General features: G+C 44.7%; 1 protein-coding gene across 2 annotated transcripts; it reads right to left on the bottom strand.

Annotated features, from left to right (window-relative positions):
• Nucleotides 1-1,720: 1,720 nt before the first annotated feature.
• On the bottom strand, nucleotides 1,721-27,425 carry PLA2G15 (phospholipase A2 group XV). 2 transcript variants are annotated; one of them, XM_040409849.1, is made up of 6 exons: nucleotides 27,050-27,425; nucleotides 16,794-16,950; nucleotides 15,173-15,291; nucleotides 10,742-10,840; nucleotides 8,086-8,310; nucleotides 1,721-3,606 (listed from the first exon to the last, which is right to left on the bottom strand). In XM_040409849.1, the coding sequence occupies exons 1-6, from the start codon at nucleotides 27,168-27,170 to the stop codon at nucleotides 3,095-3,097; spliced, it is 1,233 nt and encodes a 410-aa protein (XP_040265783.1). In that variant the 5' UTR covers nucleotides 27,171-27,425; the 3' UTR covers nucleotides 1,721-3,094. The 2 variants fall into 2 exon arrangements, with proteins under 2 accessions (XP_040265783.1, XP_040265784.1); XM_040409850.1 differs by lacking the exon at nucleotides 8,086-8,310 and having other exon boundaries at nucleotides 1,721-3,621.

Raw genomic sequence — 27,425 nt, 5'->3', positions numbered from 1 at the left:
CGGCATAAGTAAGTTTATATTTTAATAGTATGGGCTTTCTGCAATGCAAATAAACAATAAGAAAAATAGACTATTTTTTTAAGTCCCCCTAGGGGACATGAACAAGGAATCGTTAGATCGCTTCTCCTATAGACTGCAATGAATTACCATTGCAGTCTATGGGAGATTCAATACATTCCAATGGAGCCCCACATGAAGGGCTCCATAGGAACTATTGCTGTAGTAACCTCTGAGCCTTTAGAAGGCTCAAGGCTACCACAGGAAATTAACGGCTCTCCACGCGGGGTAGCCGTTCAAGCACCGGGAGCATAGTGCCCCTGGAAGGAGAAAAAAAAAAAAAAAAAAACACAACACACACACACACCTCAGATGGCGTGGTCACCATTGACCATGGCATCTGAGGATTAAAATGCCCATGATTGGTATTGCCGATCCTAGACATTAGCTCTAGGTGTCTGCTGTGTAAAGCCGCAGGCACCCAGTGGCTTTGGCGCCCGTTTTGATTCAGAGCGGGCACCATCTTTACAGGAGAGCTTCTGTCGTACATTTATGGCGCAGGTCCAAAAAAAAAAAAAGGTTAAAATGAGGCACACCATTGTTTTTCATGTGAAATTCTCTACCAGTTTGACAGGTCACACTTTTAGCCTCCCATTTGAAATGCTGAAGTTGAATCCACGATGGTGGCATTCAAAATTGTCACCATGTTGGTTTATCGGTCAGGTTTATCTCCTCCACAACTTTTACCTAAAATTGGATCCCCACCTGCCAAACGGTTTTTCATTTTACATGGATGTTTACTTACTTTTGAGACCCTTGTGTATTTGAAAATAAAAAAAAATTAAAGTTATTTGTAGTAACCCACAAATTGTCTTTTTTTTTTTTTTTTTAAACATTTATTACAATTCTGAGGCACAAAAGTTTAGAAAGACAGGAAAAAATATAAATCACATACCAAAAATAGGAAAACATATCACATGCATATAAATTTGGCAGTAAAAGCTCGACAGAGGACCTGATTTCTAACTAACATTTCTCAAACATCTGGCGCAGACACTGCAGAGTACACCTTCGCCATCGCACCACGATCTGCACCAAATGGGGAATGGCATATCTGCAGTGTGTGCTTAACATCCTTAAAGGGGTTGGCCACTTTCTGGCTACTTGTGACCAATGTCCATGTACTGTAAGAGGACTACATGGCACTTACTAATATAGCCTTTGTTGATATACTGTGCAGTTTGCTATATTTCATAAGCAACGTCCCCTTGTTGAGTAAATCTTCTGTGCGGTGCACAAGATGGCCGCTAATGGAGGGTCATGTGACCAGATACATCACTCACCCTCCTCCATTCTAACACATTCCCAACAGTGCAGATGGCAGGTGCAGTGCATTTAAATGGAGGCGATTTGTCAGGTCACATGACCCTCTATCAGCAGCCATTTTATGGACAGGACCTCTGAGTGGACAGCACAAAAGTTTGGCAAAGAAGAGGGCGTACAATATGAAATATAGAAAACAGCGCACATTAGTAAATGTCATATAGACCCCTTACAAAAACATTGGCCAACCGTAACCAGAAAGTGGTCAACCCCTTTAAGACTTTGAGGCAATGTAAAATACATTACAATAGTTATGGGTGAATACCATTCATGTGCAATATTCTGTAATACGAATATATTCTCAAATTACATATTTAACATTCATATCACTGAGGCGCAGTGTCAAAGATCCAACATTTCTGAATGCCATTTCTGTAAACTTGCTTCATTTGCTCCTGTATGACATGAAATGCTTTCACGCCTGTGCTGTAAACCATCTGTGCAGTGTGATCACAATCCAACTACTGTAAATCAGGGATTTGAAAAAACAATTTAATGCGGATTTAAGCATTTTCAGATTTATATTCAAAATGTCACTGTGTACAATGTCAAACAATTTACAAAATGTTTTTTTCATTAATACAACAGTAGAAATGTGTGGTTTTGTTTAATGGTTATGGACACCTTCGGGGCAAATTTATTAAATGATTGTATTTTACTCATTTTGGGCTAAAATCATTTCTTCAATCGGTCTTTATTTAAAAAAAGTATCCCTCCTCAGTCCCGTCAACTGACGGCTTATGTGCAGCCTTATCTCTAGTCTCCTGACCTCAAACTGATAAGAATATGAGTTAATGTGTAAAGGTGCAGCCAATTGACCGATGAACAGGCAAAACACTCACCTAAATTATCGTTTCTGGGTAGAAATGAGCGAATTTCTGCTTATGAAATTAGTTTACACTCCCCTGCATAACGGAAATAGGATGGATCCTTTTTGCAGCCCAGAGACTTCTATTATAACGGAATGCCTCTAAAGGCATTCCGTCATAGAATTGCGTTCTGGTCAGTGGTGACAGAATCCATAACGTAATTCACTTTTTTACCACCAAACGAAGTGTGAACGAATTTCAAAATCAGAAATTCGCTCATCTCCATTTCTGATCAGCAGATCGTGCCGTCTAAACAGAGACCTGCCGCCCAGAAACAGAGGATGAGGATGAGCGATCACAGTAGACGTAGCTCGTTCTCATACTGTGGAGGCGATTGCTGCAGGTAAATTCAGTTCACCACTTAACGAGCAGCCGACTGTCGGGAATGAACACTTTCTCCCTGGCGCGTGTAAATGCACCTTTAAATGAGTGTTTATAATGTCAAGAGATCAGAGCTGATGGGACTGAGAAGTCATAATCTACAAACAGATTTTTAACCCCTGTATCTCAAAAATGGCTAAACATTTTTAAAAGACCAGTTGAAATTTTTTATTTGCACAAAATGAGTAAGATTTAGCAATAAAAATAAAAAAATTGCCCCGAAGATGTCCATAGCCTTTAAACATTACTACAATCCACAACGTGTAGCGAATTGTATTATTCTGGGAACGGTCTTCCAGAAATGTGCGGTCGCTATAAATATACTACAGTACTGTATATACATCCTATCACTTCATTTCCCACGTCTAGCAGCGATTATCTGTTCTTGTGCGACAAACCATATGGTAAATGTCAAAAACCACAGTGCACAGAAGGCAGCTGACAACACACCTTAGAGATGAAAGCTATACACCTAGAAGGACCTTCTTGATGTAGGCTAGAGTGGTAACATTTGACAACATGGCAATGTGTTCATTACCGGGCAGCTCTACCAGAGACACTGGCTGTTTCTGGAGACCTAACCACTTACGGCATTGTAAGGCACTTTCTATGTTCACCGTTCCATCTCCGGGTCCATTAGTGATGGATGGCTCCTTGTCTGGGAAAGAATCATAGTGAAATGATTCAGAGGTGTCAACCTCCGTTCCATAAAGGCAATGTACTGCAACCCCAGGAGGGGTAAGGGAAGACACAAGACTTTCAGTTTCTTTCCTCATCACCCAACCTTCCTGAAAACCAATGTCTCTGTAAAACTTCTCATAGTCCTTCAGGGTGTAGTTCACAGTTGGGGTCTGTACAAAGACTTTATCGGATGGCCATGTGTTCTCATATGGAAGTAGCCAACTGGTGGAGACAGCTGAGCGTTGCTGGTCACGAATCCGCAGGGAGCTGATTACTGGAATTCGATTATTGTCTCCTGTAAAGTACATATCAGAAGGATGAAAAAAAAAAAAAAAGTTTAAATACTAATTTGCCAATTGGTTCAGAAACCATGCACCAAAATTAAAGAGATCCACTTTACTTACTTCTGCCCGGGAAGGTCTTCACTAATTTGGTGTCTAGAGAATAAGAGCTGCTGACACGAGCAGTGGGGACATGTATGCAGACACACAATGCACACCCCGATCCCTCCCTTCTACATGCTTATAAAGCACAGGGCATGAAGGAACATCATTACTGGCCTGTGGAGTTTGTAGAACATTGAAATCCTCCACTTGTGCTGGTTTAAAGCAAGAATATTGTTCCATTCACACGACTATGGGATGGCTGTGACAGTGTTGCAAACCACTGCCCACGGTACACAAACACCGGCTACGTGCACTCCACATGACGTTGCGTACCCTTTGACCTGGAAGCCTCTCCGTGGGCTTCCAGGTCTGTGCCTCCGCACTGCAAAAGATAGAACATGCCCTATATTTTGCTGTGTCTTGCGGATGGAGGACCCATTGGAGTTAATGGGTCTGCATCGCGATGCGGAGTACACACGGTTGGTGTCCGTGTTTTGCGGTCCACAACACAGGCGCGGCGGCCCCACGAGCATGTGAATGGGGCCAAAAGGACAATGCTGAAAACTGCAAATTTTAACTGACTTGACTGGTACAGTCATCCTTAAAAGGGTTCCCCGGGAATTAAGAAAATTAAAAATATTTAAATATTACTTTATTATAAATATATTCCCAAACACCTTTCATTAGTTATAATGAATCATTTTTAGAGTTGAGCGAACCCGAACTTTACGGTTTTTGGTACACGGACCCGAACTTTTTCACTGAAGTCTGGGTTCGGTGTTCGGGTTATTTTATTCTAATAAAGAGGCGTTCCCATGATGGGGACGCTTGAACTTAGAATATACCATCGGATATGAGTTTTCTCCAATCCGATGGTATATTTTAACACAGAGGCGTTCCTATGGTGATGGGGACGCACCTCTGACAGGGGGCTGCCATCCGCGGCACCCGAGGGGTGAATTGCGCAGTGGCAGCTCCCTGTCAGAGGTCGGGTGCCGGGAATGTTTCTACAATGTTTGCATTGGTGGGCAATGATTTTAATACTGGGGAGGGGGGGGGGGGGGGCGCACTGCCCACCAATGCAAACATTGTAGAAACATTCCCGGCACCCGACCTGACAGGGAGCTGCCCTGTTTGCAAATGTATCCGCTTGACGTACAACAAAAACGAGATGTGAACAGTCCCTGATGGGGAGAGCGAGGTGGACTCATGTGATGGCCATACAGGCTGCATGACAGAAATTAGAAGATTTAATCTTCCGGAACTGTCACAGTAAGTGCCCCGGAGGAGGATCCTTCATGTTTAGCGCCTTGGGCTCTCTGCACCAAATGCTTCCAATTACCACCCCCCCACCCCTCCTTTTGGAATTACAGAAGTAATATGAAGCAAATTAAGCCAAAAACTCTTGCATAAATTTGAATCATCTCTAGTGTAAGTACTCAATCGTTCAAACTGATCACATCTCTTAGTTTAGCCAGTTTTATATTCTGCAGGGGGGGGGGGGGGGGGCAACATGATGGTATAAGAAAAGTCAATACCCTAAAATGGAACAAAGTCCCTTTGAAAGGGAAACAGCAACGACAGTTCTAATTCAATAAGTTAAGGCACACAATGTTGATTTAAAGAGGCATAATGATAAACTATCAAGGTCACATGTAAAAGGGATTATCCTATGACTAATGTAAAAAAAAAAAAAAAATGAAGAAAATAAATAAATAAATCTGAGATCATTATAGTACATGACAATCTCTTTCTAACCAAACTAGAACCAGGGGTGGATTGGCTATAGCAATTACAGGGAAATTTTCAGGTTGGCCGATGCCCAGGGGGCCCTTAAGCCCCCCCCCCCCCCCATCTCTGCCACCTGCTCCATATCTTAATCTGACACAACTGGTGGAGGAGGACAGAAAATGTCATCTATTGATGGCCAACACAGAGGGAAAGCTCTTAGGGAAATATATTGTGCTGCACTGTGGTATATGGTATTTTGCACTATGGTATTGCTGACCTCTCCTACTTATGTTGCCCCACCTTCTGTCAATTTAGACAATCCTACAACACAGGGCTACTTTCAGTAGTTTTTTTTCAGGGCCACTCTCAATTCCCAATCCGCCCCTGGCAGTGGCGGATTAACATAAGGGCGTTCGGATGAAATTACTTCAAGGGGGCAGTGTGGAGGAAATTATTATGTGGGGGCGTTGCTATTAGGGGACATTATTTTTGGGTACACTATACAGGTATTACCTGGAGCAAAATATAGGGTGTTATTACTGGGGGCACTCTAGGGGACATTCTAACTGCTGTAGACACTATAGGGACCTTTGGGATAATTTATCAAAGTGGTGTAAAGTAGAACTGGCTTAGTAGCCCACCTTTCATTTTTGACAGCTCCTTTGTAAAATGAAAGGTGGAATCTGATTGGTTTCTATGGGCACCTAAGCCAGTTGTACTTTACACCAGTTTGATAAATGACCCCAATTATGAGAAATCTAACGTGTCTGTGTAACAAAATCTGTAGAGACGAGATGCGGCTGAAAGAATTTGTCATGGCGGTCTGGGTCAAACGGAGGAAAAGAGGTAAGAGAAGGTCTACATGACAGGAGATGTCCCTGGATGTAAGAGGTATGTGGTGCTGTATTCCCCTGTATGTAGAGCGGCTCACCACTGTGACCTGCATCTCGTCTTCTCCTCCAAGTCTTTTTTATCATAATCATATGTATTTTAAATTTGGCAACTAAAATTTCAGTTTGTCACCTGCAGTCCTATGTAACAGCCCAGATAACAATGATAAACTTTCTTTGTGCAGATAATGTAGTAAATGTTCCATGCAGTCCTATGTAACACCCCACATAACAATAGTTCACTGTGTTATGTGGGGTGTTACATAGGACTGCAGATAACATCTGTACTCAGAGTTATGAGATGGCGGCGGTCAGACTGCAGGCACCCCCACCAGTCCGCTGTTTGAGGAGACCGCGATGTTCCAGTGAGCGCTGCAGCCTCTTTACTCCTTACCAAGCACAGCGCTGTCCATTTGATAGAACTGTGCTTGGTATTACAGCTCAGCCCCAATCACTCAGATGAGACAGAGCTGCAGCTAGGCCATGTGAACGAGGAATGTGATGTCATATGGCCTAGGAAGAGACTATGGCGCTCACGAAGCACCGCAGCCTCTTCATACAGAATTTTTTTTTAAGCTAAAAAGGAGGGAGGGGCCCGAGTTGGGTAGACAGCCCTGGGCCTATCATGCACTTAATCCGCCCCTGGCTAGAACCAGCCCTGACCTCACGTGGATCCAGAGATCTCCCCATTCATTGCTCTACTAGATTTATATCAAGCTGGCAGCTCAAGGGGAGTGTTTTTTCTGCTGCAGCTCAGGAGTGTCCGTTCTGCTGGAGCTCTCTCCCTATCACAGCTCAGGAGGAGTGTCTGTTCAGCTGGAGCTCTCTCCCTATCACAGCTCAGGAGGAGTGTCCATTCTGCTGGAGCTCTCTCCCCATCACAGCTCAGGAGGAGTGTCCATTCTGCTGGAGCTCTCTCCCCATCACAGCTCAGGAGGAGTGTCCGTTCTGCTGGAGCTCTCTCCCTATCACAGCTCAGGAGGAGTGTCCGTTCTGCTGGAGCTCTCTCCCTATCACAGCTCAGGAGGCGTGTCCATTCTGCTGGAGCCCTCTCCCCATCACAGCTCAGGAGGCGTGTCCATACTCTCCCATTTACAGCTCAGGAAGCAGTTGAAGGATGACACTGAGCATGTGCGGTCTTCTCAGTGAGCAGGACAAAGAAATAAGAAAAATAACTAACAGCAGGTGGCGCTATACAGATACATTTTATTTAATAACTCACTGGCTATACAAAATTTTCAGTTACATGCAATTACAAAAGTATTCAGATCCAGGGGCTGGTTGGAAAACTTTAGAATATTTTTTATAGGCCAACCCCTTTAAGTGAACCCAAGTCACTTTAAACACTGTACTGAAATGACCCCGCTGTAACACCAATAGTAAAATCTATAGAAAAAAGGTAGACTGCTGACTAAGCCTATAAAGAAATGACAAATAAACTAGTAAGAAACAAAGGTAATGGCCTGTAAAACAAATGTAACCTTACCTCTGGACTGGAGCCCCAACCTCAACACACATTTTGTGTTTACAGCTTCATCCATCCTCCTGACGAAGCAGTAAATGTGAGCTGAGGTTTAGGCTCCAGTCCACAAATATTGTGCTTTTCTTATACCACCATGTTATTCCCCTTTTTTTGGACTGTGTAGCCCATGTCTGATTTGTTCTGTATCCATGTTGCATTAATTTGTGGGAAATTTAGTTTTCTATACATTCCAATATTTTTAAGGGAATGCATACAGCTCGTTTTGAGTATTTTTTTATACTGACCTGAAGCAAGAACTCGCAGAGTTTTTGCCACTCCTCCCCAAGGAGCACCAAGAGCCACAAAGGAGTGAATATACCGGTCCTTCCAGCGCTGCGTCTGGTGATTGAGGAAATAAAGGGTGTACAGGTTGCCCATACTGTGAGCAATGAGCACCACTGGGCTCTTATATTCTTCATACATAGTCTCTATCAGCTTCTGTAAAGCTTCAAAATATTCTGAGTTCTCATCTAGAAAACAAAGTGCACAACATTTAGGTCTTGACAAATAACAGACTTTACGTTCCAAACTTTGGCATGAGAAATGATCGTATTCATAAAGGAGGCTCAGATTTTAGACTTTTACACTGCACTGGAACATACCTAGGGTGCCTGAACATGGGTGCACGTTCAGAAACTGCATGGCCTTTGCTGCAGACTACTCTGCAGGTCAATTTACACATGGGGAAAAGAAAATAACCACAAAGTGATCATGAGATTTTCTAAATCTAATTCACTTGGCTGTTTATTTTATTTATTACTAATAAAAAAAAATTATTACCAATTGATTTGATTTTTTATTAAATGCTAAAAATGTATTATATTTTTTATTTTATATTACTCAGCTTTTTTTCCCCCCCACCAAAATCTGTGCGTCATCTGAAATGTGTGCAGGTAGACCATTCTGATCAAGGTTGCCATTTCCTATTCTGCAAAACCCATTGAAAAAAAGTTTAAAAAAAATAAAATTAGACAAAAGTAAATGTAACAGAATCCCAGCAAATAACGAGGACAGGACCAGTGCAGGAGGCTCCCCGGCTACTTGTGCCCATCTACCTCTAATGCAAGATCAGACGGAACACCGCGTGCCAAAAAAAATAAATTCAGCCACCCCTACCTCCCTCCATACATTGCACGCAGAGGATTTTTGTTGCATTAAGCCATGTTGCCGCAGGGAAAGCCTCAGGCTAAGTTCACACGGCAAAATCCAGGACAGAAAAATCAATAGCAGATTAGTAGCCAAATTAGTTTCGTTTTTGGCGGTAGATTAAGAGTATTACAAGAGTTTCATAAGAGGATGTAGAAGAGGTTTTGCAAGTGTTTTTCTTATCGAGGCCTTGCTTGGGATAATTCAAAAGCATTTTTGGTGGCGAAAACGCAGTTAAAACCTCTAGCCTTTTTTTCCCCACTGACTTGAAAACAAAATCCTCTCAATCCATTTCTAAGAAGTGCCACGTCAGCATTAAATCTCAATTTAAGCGGAAAACTCCACCACGATGATGTTTTTTCCATTGAAGTCAATGAAAAGCTATTCATGGTGTTTTGTGGCGGATTTCAGTGGAAAAACTGACACTTTCTGCCACGAAATCCGCTGTGAATTTAATTTGTGTGAACATACCCTCAGTGTACACTGCATAGGTGAAGGGGGGCCCCCAAGTAGAGTTGGTGCACAGTTCAGTGGGTTCCAGAGGGTTAAAACACAAAGTTAAATCCCATCCCCTCTCTGTACTTTCACCATGATTTAAACAATACTGCAGCATTCTTAGAGCCCTCGTCATGTTGTTCCTCTGCTATTCTTTCAACTGAGGGTTACCATTAGGGATCAGCGAATCAACTTCGGATGAAACATCCAAAGTCGATTCGCATAAAACTTAGTTAGAATACTGTATGGAGCGAGCTCTCCGTACTGTATTAGAATGTATTGGCTCCGATGAGACAAAGTTATTACATTGCAAAGTCTCTTGTGACTTCGGGTAATAACTTCATAAATTGATTTATACTACTGTACCACTTGGAACGAAGTCGATTCGCTCATCCCTAGTTACCATTCAAACTTGTCAATGGGGGCGTCACTAATCAGTACAACCAAAAAGACAAGCCCGTGTACAGTGATAATAAAAGGTATGCAAGTCTGAATTTCTGCACCGATTAGTAATAAGGTGTGGTCTCATTGCCAAGTCACAATTCTAGACAAACACAATGTTACTAATATCACAATCACTTGTCATGTCGTATTGAGCACAATGTGTTAACACCCACATTGCAGAGACATTACTACATCTGGTTGTTTGCATGAAGGCAGGATTCACAACAACCACTCAGATTGGTCAGTAACGACGCTTTGTGTGCCCTAGCTTAACAGGCAACGCATCTGTGAAAACCACTATTCCAATCTTATCTCCTTAAAGGCCATGTACAGCTTTAGTGACAATTTTTTTATTTTATTATTATTGCATTGTACTCAGCTAAATATGCGGCGTTTGGGGTACTCTGGGCAGATAAAATAATTTCATTATAAAATTGGAGAACCCATTTGACATTTTGTCAAAAAAATAAATAAAAAAAATTGTACATTAAAAGGTGTTCTCCAAGACTAGAAAAAGCCTTCTTCCACAAACAGCCTCATACCTGCCCTCAGTTTGTGTGGTATCAGAGCTCAGTCCCATTCACTAGGGCACACCCCCAACTGGTAACACCCAGCTGTACCATCATTGCAAACTGCTAGTAATTTATTCATAACTCCTATCTCTGGTTATTACAAGAGGAATGCACATAGTTACTCAAAAAAACTGTCAGGAGAGGCGACAGCTTGTTTGAGAGGTTGGATCTTTCTTGTCTAACCATAAAAAGAGTTTTAAGCATTTCCATTTTTGCACACTTTCCAAAATATCAAGATACTTACTAGGAGCTTTGCGCCAATCATAAGGTGCTCCTTTCACGTTTCCATCACGCGTGTACCCCCAGTCCACCATGCTCTGAACAAGAGCGTAGAAATACGTACCTGCAAAACATTTAGAGATGTTGAAACCCTCAATGCGAGTTTGTCAAGACATACCAGTTAAAGGGGTATTCCGGTTATGTAAAAAAGTTATCTCCTATTCACAGAAGTACAGGGTACCGATGTGCTGTGCCAGGACAGCGATCTGTGCTCCCTCCTGTGCAGAATTCTCCAAAGCAGCAGAAATCCGTACACGCCAGCGCTGCACGGGAATGATGAGGATTTTAAGAAGCAGTACCATCATGAACTTTGGGCACCTTTTTACGTTTCAAAACATAATTCATTAATCAAGTATATTACAAAAACTATTTTGGGACTAATTTAGAAGAGTTTAAGGCAACTTGTATAAAAGATTAGTTACTCTTTAAGGAGGGCTTTATCCACAAACAAACATCAAGTCAGAGGCTTAACTAAGCTCTTGGGCCCCAATGCTAAATATGTACCAGGGGCCCCATCTATGTTGTGTTTTTCATAATACCGGTGTCTTCTTATGTGGAAGAGAGGACTTTTAACCCTCTCCGGCATCAGGACCTCAATGCAAGTGCACTCCCTATAGCTACACCCTTGAAGCGCGATGATGTAAGTGTGTGTCAGACAACATTTAAGCTCATCTTAAGACACAACAGAAGAAAGTGTGATGAAATACACTTTATACTGTATTTTTCATTGGTATAATTTTGGAGTAAATGGCGCTTTTTGATCGCTTGTTAGTTTGTTTTTTTTTCGGTGGCAACTAAGAATAAATTAGCAATTCTGTCTTTTTTTTACGGAGTTCACCGTTGGGGATAATTTACATCATATTTACATACTCTGGGTCGTTACGGACGTGGCAAAACCAAACATATGGGGAAGATTTTTGCAATTTTTTTCATTGAAAATCATTTTTTTTTTTTATGGGATTTTTTTTTTTATTGAATAAATGAGTTTTCTTTTACCACTTAATAGTCCCACAAAGGGGGTTATAACGGGCAGCTTTTTAATTGACATTAAAATGCAATGCACTATCACTATAGTGCATTGCATTTTAATGTCCATGCTATTCAGACATTGAACAGCAGGCTGCGCCAGAGAGGCACAGCCTGCTGGAAATTACTGAAGGCTGGTCTGGGGCCTACATCAGATCCCAGTCAGCCTTCACACCCATCGGCACCCCGCGATCGAATTTGCGGGGTACAGATGGGAGACAGAGGGAGTCCGCTCCCTCTGCCTGCGGCATGTAAAGTGCTGACAATGGCGCCCGCCGCATGCCGGTCCGGGCTGTTAGAGCAGAGCTGCGGCTCTCACGTGAAAAAAGCGGCGGCCCAGCCAAAGGCCTCTTAGTGACCGCCGTAAAAAACATGTATGGGTGGTCACTAAGACGTTAAAGAGGACCTTTCATGGGTCCAGACATTATGAAAAAACTAGCAGGTTATGTAGGGCACTGTGCAGGGATGTAATATCGCTTACTAGTTTGTCTGGGCACCGCTGCAGTTTTCCCTGCTGGTACGTTAATGAATCGCATCGGTACAGGGAGGAGGAGACTGCCCTGTCCAGAGAACTTCACAGCCGGGGAGAAGAAAAAAAAAAAAAAAAAAAATAAAAACTCACCTTCTCCCTAGCTGTGACACTCTCCGCTGTGATTGGACGGCGCTACAGCCAGGGAGAAGGAGACGCCCATTGAGAAACTGCAGTCTCCTCCTCCCTGTACCAATGCTATTCATTAGCATACCAGGCGGGAAAACTGCAGGGGGGCACAGCGGGGGAACGGAGTGGCGTCCAGACAAACTAGAAAGCGATATTACATCTGTGCACAGTGCCCTGCATAACCTGCTAGTTATTTCATAATGTCTGGACCCATGAAAGGGAATACGATTTTGCAGAGGCATAACTTGAAGCTTTTGGACCCCAATGTTAAATCTGTAACAGGACCCCCCCCCCCCCCCCCCCTTCCCCATTTTTGACATTTTATTTATAATACTGGTAATTTATGTGGAAGAAGGGGCTCTGGAAGAGGTGGGTTCATCTGCTACCTCTGCACCCCCATAGATATGCCCCTGAAGTGAGATGGGGGTTTAAACAGCTTCAACTGGGTAACCCGGTTCCTTGCTATAGAATCTTTTGATCGAACAGGGGCCTATGACCAGTCTCTAGCAGCGATGCTCAGCTTATCAGCCAGATCCCTAGTTGGCTACTATACTAATTAACCCAGCCAGAGGCATACAGATGATCTCATTTAAAAGGCACCAAACGCTGGCATCCACAATGCTGGTCACTACTCGTCGGTGGCAGAAAACATACAGCTCCTAGGCTCCGCAGCAGACAAACAGGGCGACACGCGCTGCACTACTCGAACAGGATGCTGTAACCCTGAGCAGCCCATGGGAGGTAGCTTGTAGACATCACTAATATTCAACTAAAACACAAGGCCACAGGCAGGAGAAGCCGCTGGATGTCCGACATGTTACTAGAGCCATCATGGGTGCAGGACGTTCAGCGCCTCAAACACAAGTGTCACATTGGGGGCAGTCCTCAACCTGCAGTCATTTCCATTGATCAGTCAATCAATTAACAGTGACTATTGCTGACCACATAGTGCTGCACAACCACTAATGATCTGGACTCACCCGACTGTCCATATAAACCTCCATAGTATGCTGTATGCAAATTACAAGTGTATAGAACTTTGAAGGATCAATATACTTCAAGTAGATCTGGAAAATCAGGTAGGCAGCGCACAATGTCACATTTCTATATAGGCTCTAATCTCTATTTAACCACTATATCTATATAGGATCACAGTCACTATGGGGGTCATTTATTAAGCTGAAATACGCCTATATTAGGCATATTTTAGACACAGATTGCAGCGCAACTGTTAGTCGCGCCACAATCTGCGACCTCGCCAGGTCTAAATAAGTGGGCGCGGAAGAACTGGTAAGCCCATCTCATTTAACATATTCTACACCCAGTTTCCGGTGTAGAAAAAGGTCTAAATGTAAGAAAGCTCGGAAGCCGTCTTACCTTTAGAAATGGTGCAGGATCCGCTGAAGATATGTAGAGGCCGGCGCCTCTTCACAACTCCGGCAGATCCACCGCCAGCTACAGTATGGGCCATTATTAAATAGGACCTGTCATCATTCCTGACATGTCTGTTTTAATAGCTTCATGCACTCCCCAAGTAATAATTCTGGACAATCTATTCTTATGGCTCCATGTTGTGCCGTTCCTTTATTATTTCTACTAGAAGTTATGAATGAATTGCTAGCAGTCTGCAGTAAGGGTACAGAGGGGAGGTAACCAGTTGGGGGGGGGGGGGGGCCGTGCCTAGACACACTATCCAATCAGTGCTGCCATTGTCAGACTGTGCAGGTTCACACACCCTTATTGCAGACTGCTAGCAATTCATTCATAACTTCTAGTAGAAATAATAAAGCAATGGCATAACAGAGACATAAGAATAGATGTTCCAGAATTGTTATAACATGGGGAATGCATGAAGCTATTAAAACAGACATGTCAGGAGAGGTGAGAGGTCCTCTTTAAGACCAGCATCTAAAACGCTGGTCTTAATAAGTGTGCCCCTATATCTATATACAATCACAAAGGGGGTAATTCACTATGCTGAAATATGCCTAAATTAGGCGGATTTCAGGCACAGATGCCTAGACAGCAAGGAAGCGGTCTTACATTTGGAACTGGTGCTGGATGTGCCAAAGTTATGGAGAGGCCGGCGACTCTTCATAACTTTGGCGGATCCACCGCCAGCCTAGGGTCTTTATTAAGACCGGACTCTAAAACGTAAGTGTATCTGCCATACGAGTGCTTGCTTGGATCCTCATGAGTAGCTGGTTATATGGAAACAATAGTAGAATGACTGATACTAAAAAAAAAAAAAAAAAAAAAATGTACCTTTCTGCTCTGTTGCTGACTTTGAGAAATCAGTGTTCTAAAATTAGGACTGAAGTGCCCTGAGGGCCAATCTGTACAGCCTATCTCCTCTGCTTCAATGGACACTCCTCCCTACACTTGACGGACAAGGCCAGGCCAACGCTTATTTCTCCTAAATGCAGCAATGATTCGGGGGAAGAAAGTTTTTTTTTTGATCAGCAGGGTCAGCATTATGGCTGCTCTAATAGGGTTGATCCTGTAGAGATGACCTTTAGTAAGTCAAACAGCTTAGCCACAAAATGAAGTGCAAACAGCTGCAGTGTGGTGGCCATGAAAAGGTGTACTGGTGACCATAAATGGGTGAAAAGTCCACATTGTTCTCAATCATGCAGAACACACAGTTTGGAGGTCAGCTCTTCAGGGGTCCAAAGGTATGTGTTAAAATATAAGGCAGGGATCATTATTTACCTACACTCCTTTTGCTAGGATCCAGAAACTCCAACGAGTACGTCTGGCCAAAGCCTGGGACCCTTACGTCAACTCCTTCAGGAGAAGCAGTTCTTCTGGTGGTCGTGTTGAAAACCAACCTAAGAAAAGGAGGGGGGGGGGAAGAGGAGTTGCCAGGTTACTCTTAATGCATAAAATATACCAGATCAGTAATGAGTTATTGTGTCCGATAACATACAGCCGAATGACTGTTACTATTAGGGTTGCACCGGGTATTGAAATATCAATACTTTGATGCCGGGTTAGGTTCAATACTGACAGTGTCAGTTTTTCAATTGCACACTGTCTGTGGCAGTGGAGAAGGAAGGAGACAGTCCCTCACTCCTCACTGTGACGTGGCCGGCCACCAGTGAAAGCACTGAGCAGCCTTCGGTGGGGGGAGGGGTGTGTCGGAGGAGAACAGAAGTGCCAGGGCCCATGCTGCCTGCTAACGTTCACTGTTTCCTCATTGGACTCACGGTGCTGGATGCTCGTAGAATAAAGGATCTGGCATGGCGCTGTGGCTGGTGACATGATGATGATGATGACGACGTCATCGCAGGTCCTTTATCCTACGAGCATCCAGGAGGAGTCTTGCTGCAGGAGAAGTCTGGTGTAGTTTGCCTGTGCCTGTGTGTAAGGCTAGTAGCGACTCAGGTGATCAGGCAGACGACTGTCGGGAGGGAAGTGAAGGAGAGTGATGCTATTACATGCAGCGATCTGCTCTACAGTATGGGCAGGAGCAATCACTAATGCCATCGCTCATCCCCATACTGACGGGTTGTTTGCTGCAGAAAATCATGATTAGCCAGCACGTTCTGCCGCAAGCAAATGATGATTTTTAAGCGTGCAAGTAATCGGCGGCAGTATTAAACTGCCAGATCATTGCTAACGAGCGTTCATACACACACTTGTTAGCAATGATCTACCCGACTATCAGCCGGTAAAATACAGGCTCAACTGCAGCTCCTCTGTCCCTATGGAGGGGTGGGTCACTAATAGGGCAGACTAGAGTCGTCTTGATAAGACAGCATATCCACGAAAATGCTTGCAAGGTATTAGATCCACCTCTGCTGTCCACTGAACAGTGCCACGTGCAGGCAGGGAGTGGTCAGCTGTTTATTGAACTCCGATATACAGTATATGAATGAAGAGACATTGTTCTAGACACGGGTGCAGGTGGGAATAAGCCTTTAAAGGGGTTGTCTCTCTCTTCAGCAAATGGCATTTATCATGTAGATAAAGTGAATACAAGGCACTTACTAATGTACTGCGATTGTCCATATTGCCAGCAAAGGAGGCAATATGGGCAAATACATTAGTAAGTGCCTTATATTCATTTTCTCTACATTCTAAATGCCATTTGCTAAAGTGACCATAGTGGGGAACTGTATATGCAGCAATTCCTCACAATATCATAAAGTCCCCCTGCACCTACCTTTCCGTAACAACTTACTGCTCTAACTTGCAGAAGGAGTGATTTTGCTAATGGAAGCATATTGGAAACATGTAGATGATTCATTAGCCTTTATACTGCAATGTGTACTCCGATCCAGGAAGAAAACACATTGCAATCCCGGAACAGTTCCTTCTTTGTCCCCACCTTATATTGTCTATCCAGCAGTCAATGACCAGGGGCAGCAGAAGCTCCAGGTTCAGCCACAGAGTGAAGTAGTAATCGGTCTTCTTAGAGCACATGTAATGTACAACTGATGGTTTATCCAGTTTGGCTTCCAGCTGGTTTCCCAAGTCACCCGGGACTAGAAATACAAGAAAAGGACATGAAATAGTGTCAAAAAAATAAATAAATTGCATCAGTCAGCAGATTTGTATGACACTGGCTGACCTGTTACATGTGCGCTTGGCAGCTGAAGACATATGTTGGTCCCATGTTCATATGTGTCCGCATTGCTGAGAAATATGATTTTAATATATGCAAATGAGCCTCTAGGAGCAACGGGGGCGTAGCCATTACACCTAGAGGCTCTGCTTTCTCTGCAACTGCCGCACCCTCTGCCCTTTGACGGGACCAGACATGATGATGTTTTCACAGCCTGGCCCTGTCAAAGAGGAGAGGGAGCGGCAGTTGCAGAGACAGCAGAGCCTCTAGGTGTAATGGCTACGCCCCTGTTGCTCCTAGAGGCTCATTTGCATATATTAAAACACAATTTTTCTCAGCAACACAGACACATATGAACATGGAACCAACATATATGTCTTCAGCTGCCAAGCGCACATGTAACAAGTCAGCCAGTGTCATACAAATCTGCTGACAGATGCCCTTTAAAATGCCTTTCCTATTGTTTTATGCGTCTTTCATCTAACAAAGTTCAGGGTATTCAAAATCAAGTTACTGCTAGTGCTATGGTCCAAAGACACGAGACTTTCTGACCACAAGGTTTAAAGAAAAAAAGAAAGAAAAAGAATTTAATTAATGAGCGATTTTCCACAGGGATCACCACATAGAAGAATCGCAGCACGCACCATCCACGCTCAATTAAAGTAAATATAATATATATCAGAAATATTTAAGTGACGTCTGTATCCGGAGCTGTAGGTTCAGCTACTTGAGCTATCTGCCATGCCCTCGTTCACTCAGCTTTATTTGCTGCAGAGAACAAAGACTTGGTAGGAACAACAAGTCAGACCCCCACCCTATGGCCTCTTTCACACGGGCGTTGCGGGAAAATGTGCGGGTGCGTTGCGGGAACACCCGCGATTTTTCCGCGCGAGTGCAAAACATTGTAATGCGTTTTGCACTCGCGTGAGAAAAATCACGCATGTTTGGTACCCAAACTTCTTCACAGAAGTTCGGGCTTGGAATCAGTGTTCTGTAGATTGTATTATTTTCCCTTATAACATGGTTATAAGGGAAAATAATAGCATTCTGAATACAGAATGCATAGTAAAACAGCGCTGGAGGGGTTAAAAAAATAAAAATAAAAAAATAATCATTTAACTCACCTTAGTCCACTTGTTCGCGATGCCGGCATCTCCTTCTGTCCCCTTTACTGAATAGGACATGTGGTGAGCATTAATTATAGGTCAAGGAGAAGGATAAGGACCCATGCGATATGGGGTCATATAGACCTATATCGCTCCTAAATACGGACTATAAGATTTTCGCAAAAACTCTGGCTAGTCGCTTGAAGAGGGTTATAGCTGGTCTGGTACATCCTGATCAGACGGGCTTTATCCCGGGTCGCCAAATACATACGAGTATATATAGGGTCTATCTGAATTTGTCTGTTGGGGGCAGTGTGGACCACTCCATCCTGTCATTAGACGCCGCAAAGGCGTTTGACAGGATGGAGTGGTCTTTTTTGTGGGCTACGATGTCTTATTTTGGTTTTGGGAAACTTTTTTTTGGGAATGACTCAAATGCTATATGAACAGCCGGTTGCATATATTAATATCAATGGTATTAGTACTTCTCCTGTTATGATGCGGAGAGGGATGAGACAGGGTTGTCCCCTGTCTCCTCTCCTCTTCGCTCTTTTCATTGAACCGTTGGCTTGTCAGATCCGTTTAGATAATTGTATAGATGGCTTCGGGGTGGCGGGAGTGAGCGATAAAATAAGCCTATATGCAGATGATGTGATTCTGTTTCTGGACCAGGGTTGTAAAATCCTCCCGTATGTGATAGAGGTAATAGAAGACTATGGTAAACTATCAGGCTATATGATCAACTGGATAAAGTCATCGCTCCTCCCGCTGAACCGGAAAGCTGTAGATGTAGGGACCCGAGTCCGTGTTTTGGTCCCTGACGATACCTTAGACTACTTGGGGGTTAAGATCGGGATTCCTATAAGTAGGTTTTATGAGCTCAATCTGGCCCCAGTTCTGGATAAAGTTAGGACCAAAGTTGGTACTTGGCGCAAATTGATACTGGCACAGACGGATCGAATCGCACTGATCAGGATGATTATTTTGCCTATGGTTTTGTTCCCGTTGTGTGCTTCTCCTATTTGGATTGATGATATCTTCTTTTATAGATTAGAGACCTTTATTAATGACCTAATTTGGGTCAGGAAGAGGGTGCGTATAAAGCAGAGATATCTATGGTTGTCGGAGGAAGATGGTGGGCTGTCATTACCTTTTTTTCAGGGTTATTATTTTTGTGCACAGATTCAGCGGTGTTGTAATTGGAAAGAGAGTTTACTCACATGTTATTTGAATAAAGTTATTAATAAGCCAATAGAGAACATTTTTGCATGTTTGGAAACAGGGATTATGGGAATGAGGAAGTCCTTGCTGATCCCTTGCTCACTACAGAGGGTGTGGAATAGGCTGAAGGAGCTCCTTAAAGTCCCCGGCCCGTTTGTTTTCACCCCTCTGTGGGGGAATGGGGGGGTTGGAGGAATTTTTCAAAATTACAGATTTTGGTTATTGGTCACGTAATGGCATCAATAGGGTGTCTCACCTTTTTCATGTAGGTCGTTTTAAATCACTTTCGGAATTTGGTTTAACCGATACTTCACCACTAGATTTATTTATGTATGCACGTCTGAAACATATTTGAAGCCTCTAGGAATAGGGGCCGTATTTTCCCACAAGAGAATATATTCTTTGATTATTGTGACGCTCAGAAGGACGAGAGGGTGAAATTATCTAGTTTATATGCTAAACTTTGTAGGGCACTGGCAACTGGAAAGCCTTTTAAAAGCCCAAGTAAATGGGAGCAAGAGCTGAACGGCCCTCCTTTACAGTGGCCCACTATCTATAGGAACGTGAGAAAGGCGACAGTCTCCAGTGCGCATAGATTAATTCAATTTAAGATCCTCCATAGACTGTATTACACGCCCAAAACCCAAGGAAAATTCCCCCAAAATAGGGATCGGGACTGTTGTTGCCCTAAATGTGGATATGTGAATGCGAATTATGTCCATTTGCTTTGGAGCTGTAGCAAAATAAGAAAATTTTGGGATGAGGTCTTTTTTGCTTTGCAAAAGGAATCCTCAATGAATTATAACCCGGGGATCTTGATAGTGATCTTTGGAGATTATGGTTCAGAGACAGAAGTTCCCCCCCAGGTTAGACGGATCTGGATGAGAGGATTGATGGTAGCAAAAGCTATATTGGTCAGGCACTGGGGTTCTGTCTCCCAGCCCTCGTCAAGGGAGTGGGGTCTATACTGTCAGCAAATTAAAATATATGAGGATATTGAAAGGAATCGGAGAGTCGCACGCAGAGCCACGTAGAAATAATTAATATATTTGTTTTATGCTTTTCTTGATTGAACTGAGGGGAACGACAGCCAATGGGAGGGGGGGGGGAGGGTTATAGGGATGTTTATGATTCCTATATTATATACATGGTTGTGATGGATATGTGATATACTTTTATATATTATACACTAATGTGATTAATATTGGTTTATGTATTAATTTTATGTTTGTTTCTAAAATAAAAATAAAGATAAATAAAAAATTATAGGTCAAGGACCTTTGATGACGTCACTCCGGTCATCACATGGTAAGTCACATGATCTTTTACCATGGCGATTCACCATGGTAAAAGATCATGTGACGTACCATGTGATGAACGGAGTGACGTCATCAAAGGTCCTGTTACAATAATTAATGCTCACCACAGGTCCTATTCAACAAAGGAGAAAGAAGCAGATGCCGGACTACGCGATCAAGTGGACTAAGGGGAGTTAAATTATTATTTATTTATTTTTTTTAACCCCTCCAGCGCTAGTTTACTATGCATTCTGTATTCAGAATGCTATTATTTTCCCTTATAACCATGTTATAAGGGAAAATAATAATGATCGGGTCTCCATCCCGATCTTCTCCTAGCAACCGTGCGTGAAAAAAATCGCACCGCATCCACACTGGCTTGCGGATTCTTGCGATTTTCACGCAACCCCATTCACTTCTATGGGGCCTGCGTTGCGTGAAAAACGCAGAATATAGAGCATGCTGCGATTTTCACGCAACGCATAAGTGATGCGTGAAAATCACCGCTCATGTGTACGGTCCCATAGAAATGAATGGGTCGGTATTCAGTGCGGGTGCTATGCGTTAACCTCACGCATCGCATCCGCGCGGAATACTCGCCTGTGTGAAAGGGGCCTATGTTTTTCAAAAGGGGTGCCAAGGGACAAACACTTTAAAGCCCCCGCCTGTCCAGCGTGGAAATGCCGTTGGGTAGTCACTAAGCTTCCGTGCAGGGGGTCCATTCAGGCTGGGTTCTCAAGTTATTAAGTCCTGGATAACCCCCTGAAAAGTGGCTTTGATATCAAATGGCATGTAAAAAGCCAAGCACGCCACCGACACACGGATCACATGACACTCAAGGAACCTCCGTGTTCACACGCACTCCCGCAGTCACATATCAGGCAGGGTAAGAACGGGCATCAGCCTTGGAGCTTTACTCTGTGTCATCTGACAACTATTTACTTGAAACAAAACCATCCCGTGTGTCATTGCTGCAAATCCGTCACTTCTTGAGCCTTTCGTATCTGCAGCCAGTGTGAATGATCGCCGACTACATTTCCTCTTCATCAGGTTACAGAACGCTCCTTTTATAGGGCTCATGTGCACAACTGTGTCCGTATTACGGTCTTCGAAACACAGATCCTCTAAATATGGAGACCTTTCTCACTCATTACTATTCTTGTCCGAAATATGGTAAAAAAAAAAAAAATGGGACAAGTTCTGTAGTTTGCGGATGCGGACAGCATATAGATAAATTCTGTGTGCTATTTTTTTGTGGACCTATAGAAATAGATGTGTCCATGTGCAATCATAAAAAAAAAAAACACGGATCGGACACAGATATAAAATACGGTCGTGTGCGAGAGGCCTTAGGTTGGTCACGTGCTCAGTGCATTGGAAGTAATGGGAGGTGATCTCACAATACGGACCAGCAGTCAGCATACTGTAGGTGAAGGGACACCAGGATCCTGCAGAACACGAGGCGAACCGCAGGTCACTGCAGACCCCACCTCAGGATGCGTTCGATACAGGGGCGCGTGCCTCTCATTGACAGTCATGTGGACGACCGCAGTGCAAGGATTTACATCTAAAAGTCTAAAGTCAAAATAGGAAGCTTTACGTAAGATCACCTATTGTGGCACTTCCGTAATGTATGCCGTCACTGACTTGCTTAGAACTGCAGCCTGCCAGAACCGCCAGTCACATCCTCTCCATAGGTTTCATCACGCATCAGACTAAATCTACGGGCATGGGTGCTCTAAAGGGCATCTGTCAGCAGATCTGTACCCATGAAACTGGCTGACCTGTTACATGTGCGCTTAAACACCTTCAATCCATATGTCTAGTCCACGCATTGTGCAGGTACCCCCAAGCCCCCCTTAACTAGCTGCACTTACATTTGCTTCAGCACCATTAAAGCATAATTTAAACATTAGTGCGAGTCTTAAAGGGAATCTGTCAGCAGTTTTGTCCCTATGACACTGGCTGACCTGTTACATGTGCACTTGGCAGCTGAAGGCATCTGTGTTGGTCCACGGGCATATGTGCCCGCATTACTGAGAAAAAATATGTTTTAGTACATGCAAATGAGCCTCTAGGAGCAACGGGGGCGTTGTCATTACACCTAGAGGCTCAGCTCTCTCTGCAACTGCCGCGCCCTCTCCAGAACCTCTCCACTTTGACTTGGCTAGGCAGTGTAAACCTCATCCCTGCCTGGCCCTGTCAATTAGAACGGAGAGGGCGCGGCAGTTGTAGAGAGCTGAGCCTCTAGGTGTAATGACAACGCCCCCGTTGCTCCTAGAGGCTCATTTGCATGTACTAAAACATCATTTGTCTCACAATGCGGGCACATATGAACATGGGACCAACACGGATCTCTTCAGCTGCCAAGCGCACATGTAACAGGTCAGCCAGTGTCATAGGGACAAATCTGCTGACAGATGCCCTTTAAGAGAGTTTAAATCAGTATTCCCATCAGGGAGAGGATAGGATAAGCCATAAATGTCTGATAGAAGTGGGTCCCAGAGATGGCACATGAACCTACCTCAATGTGAATGGGGGCCATAGTTTGATGCCCCTTTTTCAAGCTGGTCTGGGGCATTGGGCACCTTAGCTGGAACAGTCCCTTCCATTCATACTATAGGGATCCTGAAAAGAGCCGAGCACTGGATTGACCACTCTCAGAAGTCCCATAGCGGTGAATGGAGGGGTGGCTGCACATGTGCAGTGTCCCCTCCAGTCACTGCTATGGGACCTGCAAAAATAGCTGAGCACACCCACTGGTTTATGTTCAAACAGTCCCATAGCAGTGACTGGAGAAGACACTGTGCCCGGTGTGGTCTCTGCTCACAGCAGGACCTTGTTCTTGAGATAGGAGCAGGTCCCAGAGGGGACAGATCCTACTGAGGTGATAAATGGCCCAGATGGAACTATCCCTTTAATGTTGTGTTCACCCTCTGCGAGTCACAGCTGTGATACATTTAGAGGGCTACTCCACTCACATAAACTGCTGTCACATCACTAGTCCGTGCCATCACTTGGCACAGGAAGGAACGGTGCCACAGCAGGCGGCCCGGCAGTGTTGTGCATGGAAGGTGCCAGAGCTGAATCCCTGCGGCAGCCCCTGCAGTGGAGTCTCACTGAGCAGAAAGTCAGGGCCTGCCCTAATTTCCCTCGTCATCTACAAGGCAAACTGGACTTTGACTCACAGGCAGGCACTTCCAGAAGGTGGCGCTAGTGAGACTGTTCTGTTTTTCTGGGAGATCCCCATTTGCATATTATTTTCCCATAGGGCACACAGAGGGGGCACAGTACATCGTAAATGGGGTAGGCTCGGACTGCCTTCTCGCACACAATGGACTCCTAGGATCTTGCACACAGTACACTCCGCTCCTCCTAATAGGAGGGAAAAGCACACGGTGGGGGGGATATTTATCCTTCCCCCATTCCAGTATTCTGGTATAAAAAAATAAAAAAAAGTTGCAAACCTGGCGTTTGCAACTTTTAAAAGGTTATTGCACCTAAATCTCGGGGCAAGCGCGGTCAGGCCGGGCACATCTCATTTATGCCCTTTTTCTGGCATCAACAAAGACACAAATCTACGGCAGCTCGGAGCTGGCATAGATTCCTGTTCAGGCGCATGGACTTCCGGAGGATGCGCCTTGTCGGATATCACAGACCGGCATAAAACACTGGACTATGATAAACCCCCCCCCGGTATACAGCAGACAGCATGGGCTTGGCCTCCTCTGCTTTATAAGAGCACCATGCCACACATGCCAGGAGAGAATATAGACGTCAGATTCCACTTTCACAAACGCCGGGCTTCTTAAAGGGGTTGTGTCACTTCAGTAAGTGGCATTTATCATGTAGAGAAAGTTCCTTTGCTGGCTGGATTCCTTTTTTATCACATTATACATTGCTTGTTTCCATGGTTACAGACCACCCTGCAATCCATCAGTGGTGGTCGTGCTTGCACAATATAGGGAAAAAGCACTACCTATGTGCACTCCCATGGTTCCGGCCAGAGAGGCTGATGCGTTTTCCTATAGTGTGCAAGCACGACCACCACTGATGGATTGCAGGGTGGTCTGTAACCATGGAAACGAGCAGTGTATAATGTGATGGAAAAATGAATCCAGTCAAAGGAAGCAATATGGACAATCACAATACATTAGTAAGTGCCTTGTGTTCACTTTCTCTACATGATAAATGCAACTTACTGAAGTGACACAACCCCTTTAAGTATCTTGCTTTACTGTATTTCCGGGTCATGTCCTCTACTAACACAAGAGCTCCCAGTTCTGCCGCTCTCTCTAGGAACAGACGGAGTTGAGCTCTATTCAGCCGCTGACATGTGACCTACAGTGACCCATGTGACATCAGTTCTGAGCGTGTAACTGCCATCCCACAATGCACTGCTCTCTGGAATCCAGCAGTCTGAACAGGATGAAATAGAAAGAAACTTTTTAGGTAGCATTAAAGGGGTTTTCTTGGTGTCATACTGATACCCTTTAGCTACTTTCACACTTGCGTTCGGGGCTCCACTTGTGAGCTCCGTTTGAAGGCTCTCACAAGCGTCCCCGAACAGATCCGTCCAGCCCCAATGCATTCTGAATGGATGCGGATCCGCTCAGAATGCCTCAGTCTGGCAGCGTTCAGCCTCCGTTCCGCTCAGCAGGCCGACACCCGAACGCAGCTTGCAGCGTTCGGGTGTCCGCCTGGCCGTGCGGAGGCAAACGGATCCGTCCAGACTTACAATGTAAGTCAATGGGGACGGATCCATTTGAAGTTGACACAATATGGTGCAATTTCAAACGGATCCGTCCCAATTGACTTTCAATGCAAAGTCTGGACGGATCCGTCTGACTAACTTTCACACTTAGAATTTTTTCTGAACTATAATGCAGACGGATCCGTTCTGAACGCAAGTGTGAAAGTATAACACAGGTCACCAATATCTGATCAGCAGTCTGCAGGAGCTGTTGTGCAGCGGAGGTCCAACCACTGGGGCCACAGCTGATCACTAGAAGGGGGGCCCATACAGTCCATCAGACACTAAATGCTCCACTCTACGGTGTGGCTGCACAGGGGTGACCACAAGCGCTCGGCCGTCTCCGGCATCCCATGGAGCTGAAGCGGAGGACAAGGCTGTGTGTGCGCTGCGCCGTTCAAAGGGGGGGGGAGGACACAAGACCCCGTTCTAGTCATCTCTGGGGCCCCCGATCATGCGCTGATCGGTGCTCGTTTGCCTTGGTCTATCACACAGGCCAATGCAAAGTGAATGGAGGAGGAGGAATCATTTCTACCTTGTTCAGTTCTGCCGATTACACAGGAAGATGTGCGGCCGATAATCGGGCATCTTCTAGATGAAATATACAAAATCAGCCAACAAGTGGGCAGGTGCCATTTATCTGTGACACAACCGCGCAGAGCTGTACTGCGCCCATGCTGTGGTGAGGACCACACGAGCTCTAATTAAACCAATTAGGACCGAGCAGTCGGTATTATAAATGGCCACGCGGCATCGGCAATACCAGGCGGCAAATCTACTAAACGGGGCGATCCCTGTTAGTTTAATCACAGCCTGCCGCGACCTCCACCGCACCGCAGGGTGGTCCCCAATCATCAGGAAGAAGTGTTCATAGAAAAATAGGACCTCAGTCCACAGACTAATGACAGATTTTGGGGACTGAAGAGGAAGGTTGTGTTTATTTCTAGAAATTTTCATAAACTGGACCTTCATGTCATGAGGGGAGCAGGCGTACCAGGACTGTATACTGCACCCCATGGGCAATGCCTGCCCCTTTTATACCATCTTTACTCTTGTACTGCACCCTATGGGCAATGCCTGCCCCTTTTATACCATCTTTACTTTTGTACTGCACCCTATGGGCAATGCCTGCCCCTTTTATACCATCTTTACTCTTGTACTGCACCCTATGGGCAATGCCTGCCCCTTTTATACCATCTTTACTTTTGTACTGCACCCTATGGGCAATGCCTGCCCCTTTTATACCATCTTTACTCTTGTACTGCACCCTATGGGCAATGCCTGCCCCTTTTATACCATCTTTACTCTTGTTGTATTGCACCCTATGGGCAATGCCTGCCCCTTTAATACCATCTTTACTCTTGTACTGCACCCTATGGGCAATGCCTGCCCCTTTTATACCATCTTTACTCTTGTACTGCACCCTATGGGCAATGCCTGCCCCTTTTATACCATCTTTACTCTTGTACTGCACCCTATGGGCAATGCCTGCCCCTTTTATACCATCTTTACTCTTGTACTGCACCCTATGGGCAATGTCTGCCCCTTTTATACTATTTTACTCCTTAAAAACACACATGCCCTGGCATAAACAAGGGGCCCGAGCAGAGTTGCCGGTATGTCGCCGCACCACGTACTTACCGAGCACCACAGGTGGCCCCGGGGTGCACCCATGGCTGGAGCAGGCTGGAGCGCTGGAGGCGGCAGGTAACCATAGCAAGAAGACAACAGCGAGGCTCGACAACCCTACTCCGACAGACATGTCGGCCTCCGCATAGTGCCAGGTAACGGAGAAGCGTGCTGTGCTGTGTCCCGGCGGAGGAGCCGCTTCCTTCCAGGTCTCCGCACTGTCAGTCTCCTGAACCTAGTACTGCCCGCCGCCGCCTGTCATATAACCCTCTCTCCAGGCTGCAGGCAGAAGCAATCGATCGCCGGCCGCATCCTTTTTGAAGCCCGCCAGGCGCACGATTAGTCATGCCTGGACTCTGGAAGACGGCAGTGAGCGGTCACGAGTTGT

This window comes from Bufo bufo, chromosome 10 (genome assembly GCF_905171765.1).
Source record: "Bufo bufo chromosome 10, aBufBuf1.1, whole genome shotgun sequence".
Lineage (NCBI taxonomy): Eukaryota > Metazoa > Chordata > Amphibia > Anura > Bufonidae > Bufo > Bufo bufo.
This window is presented reverse-complemented; position numbering and strand designations above follow the sequence as displayed.

What these genes read in the sequence shown, in the direction of transcription:
- PLA2G15 (XM_040409849.1), bottom strand. Translation starts at nt 27,170, where the DNA reads ATGTCTGTCGGAGTAGGGTTGTCGAGCCTCGCTGTTGTCTTCTTGCTA. An exon ending in GGGGCCACCTGTGGTGCTCG is followed by an intron (nt 16,951 to 27,049) that starts GTAAGTACGTGG and finishes TTGTATTTCTAG; the next exon opens with TCCCGGGTGACTTGGGAAAC. An exon ending in TCTGCGAGTTCTTGCTTCAG is followed by an intron (nt 3,607 to 8,085) that starts GTCAGTATAAAA and finishes TGTACTTTACAG; the next exon opens with GAGACAATAATCGAATTCCA.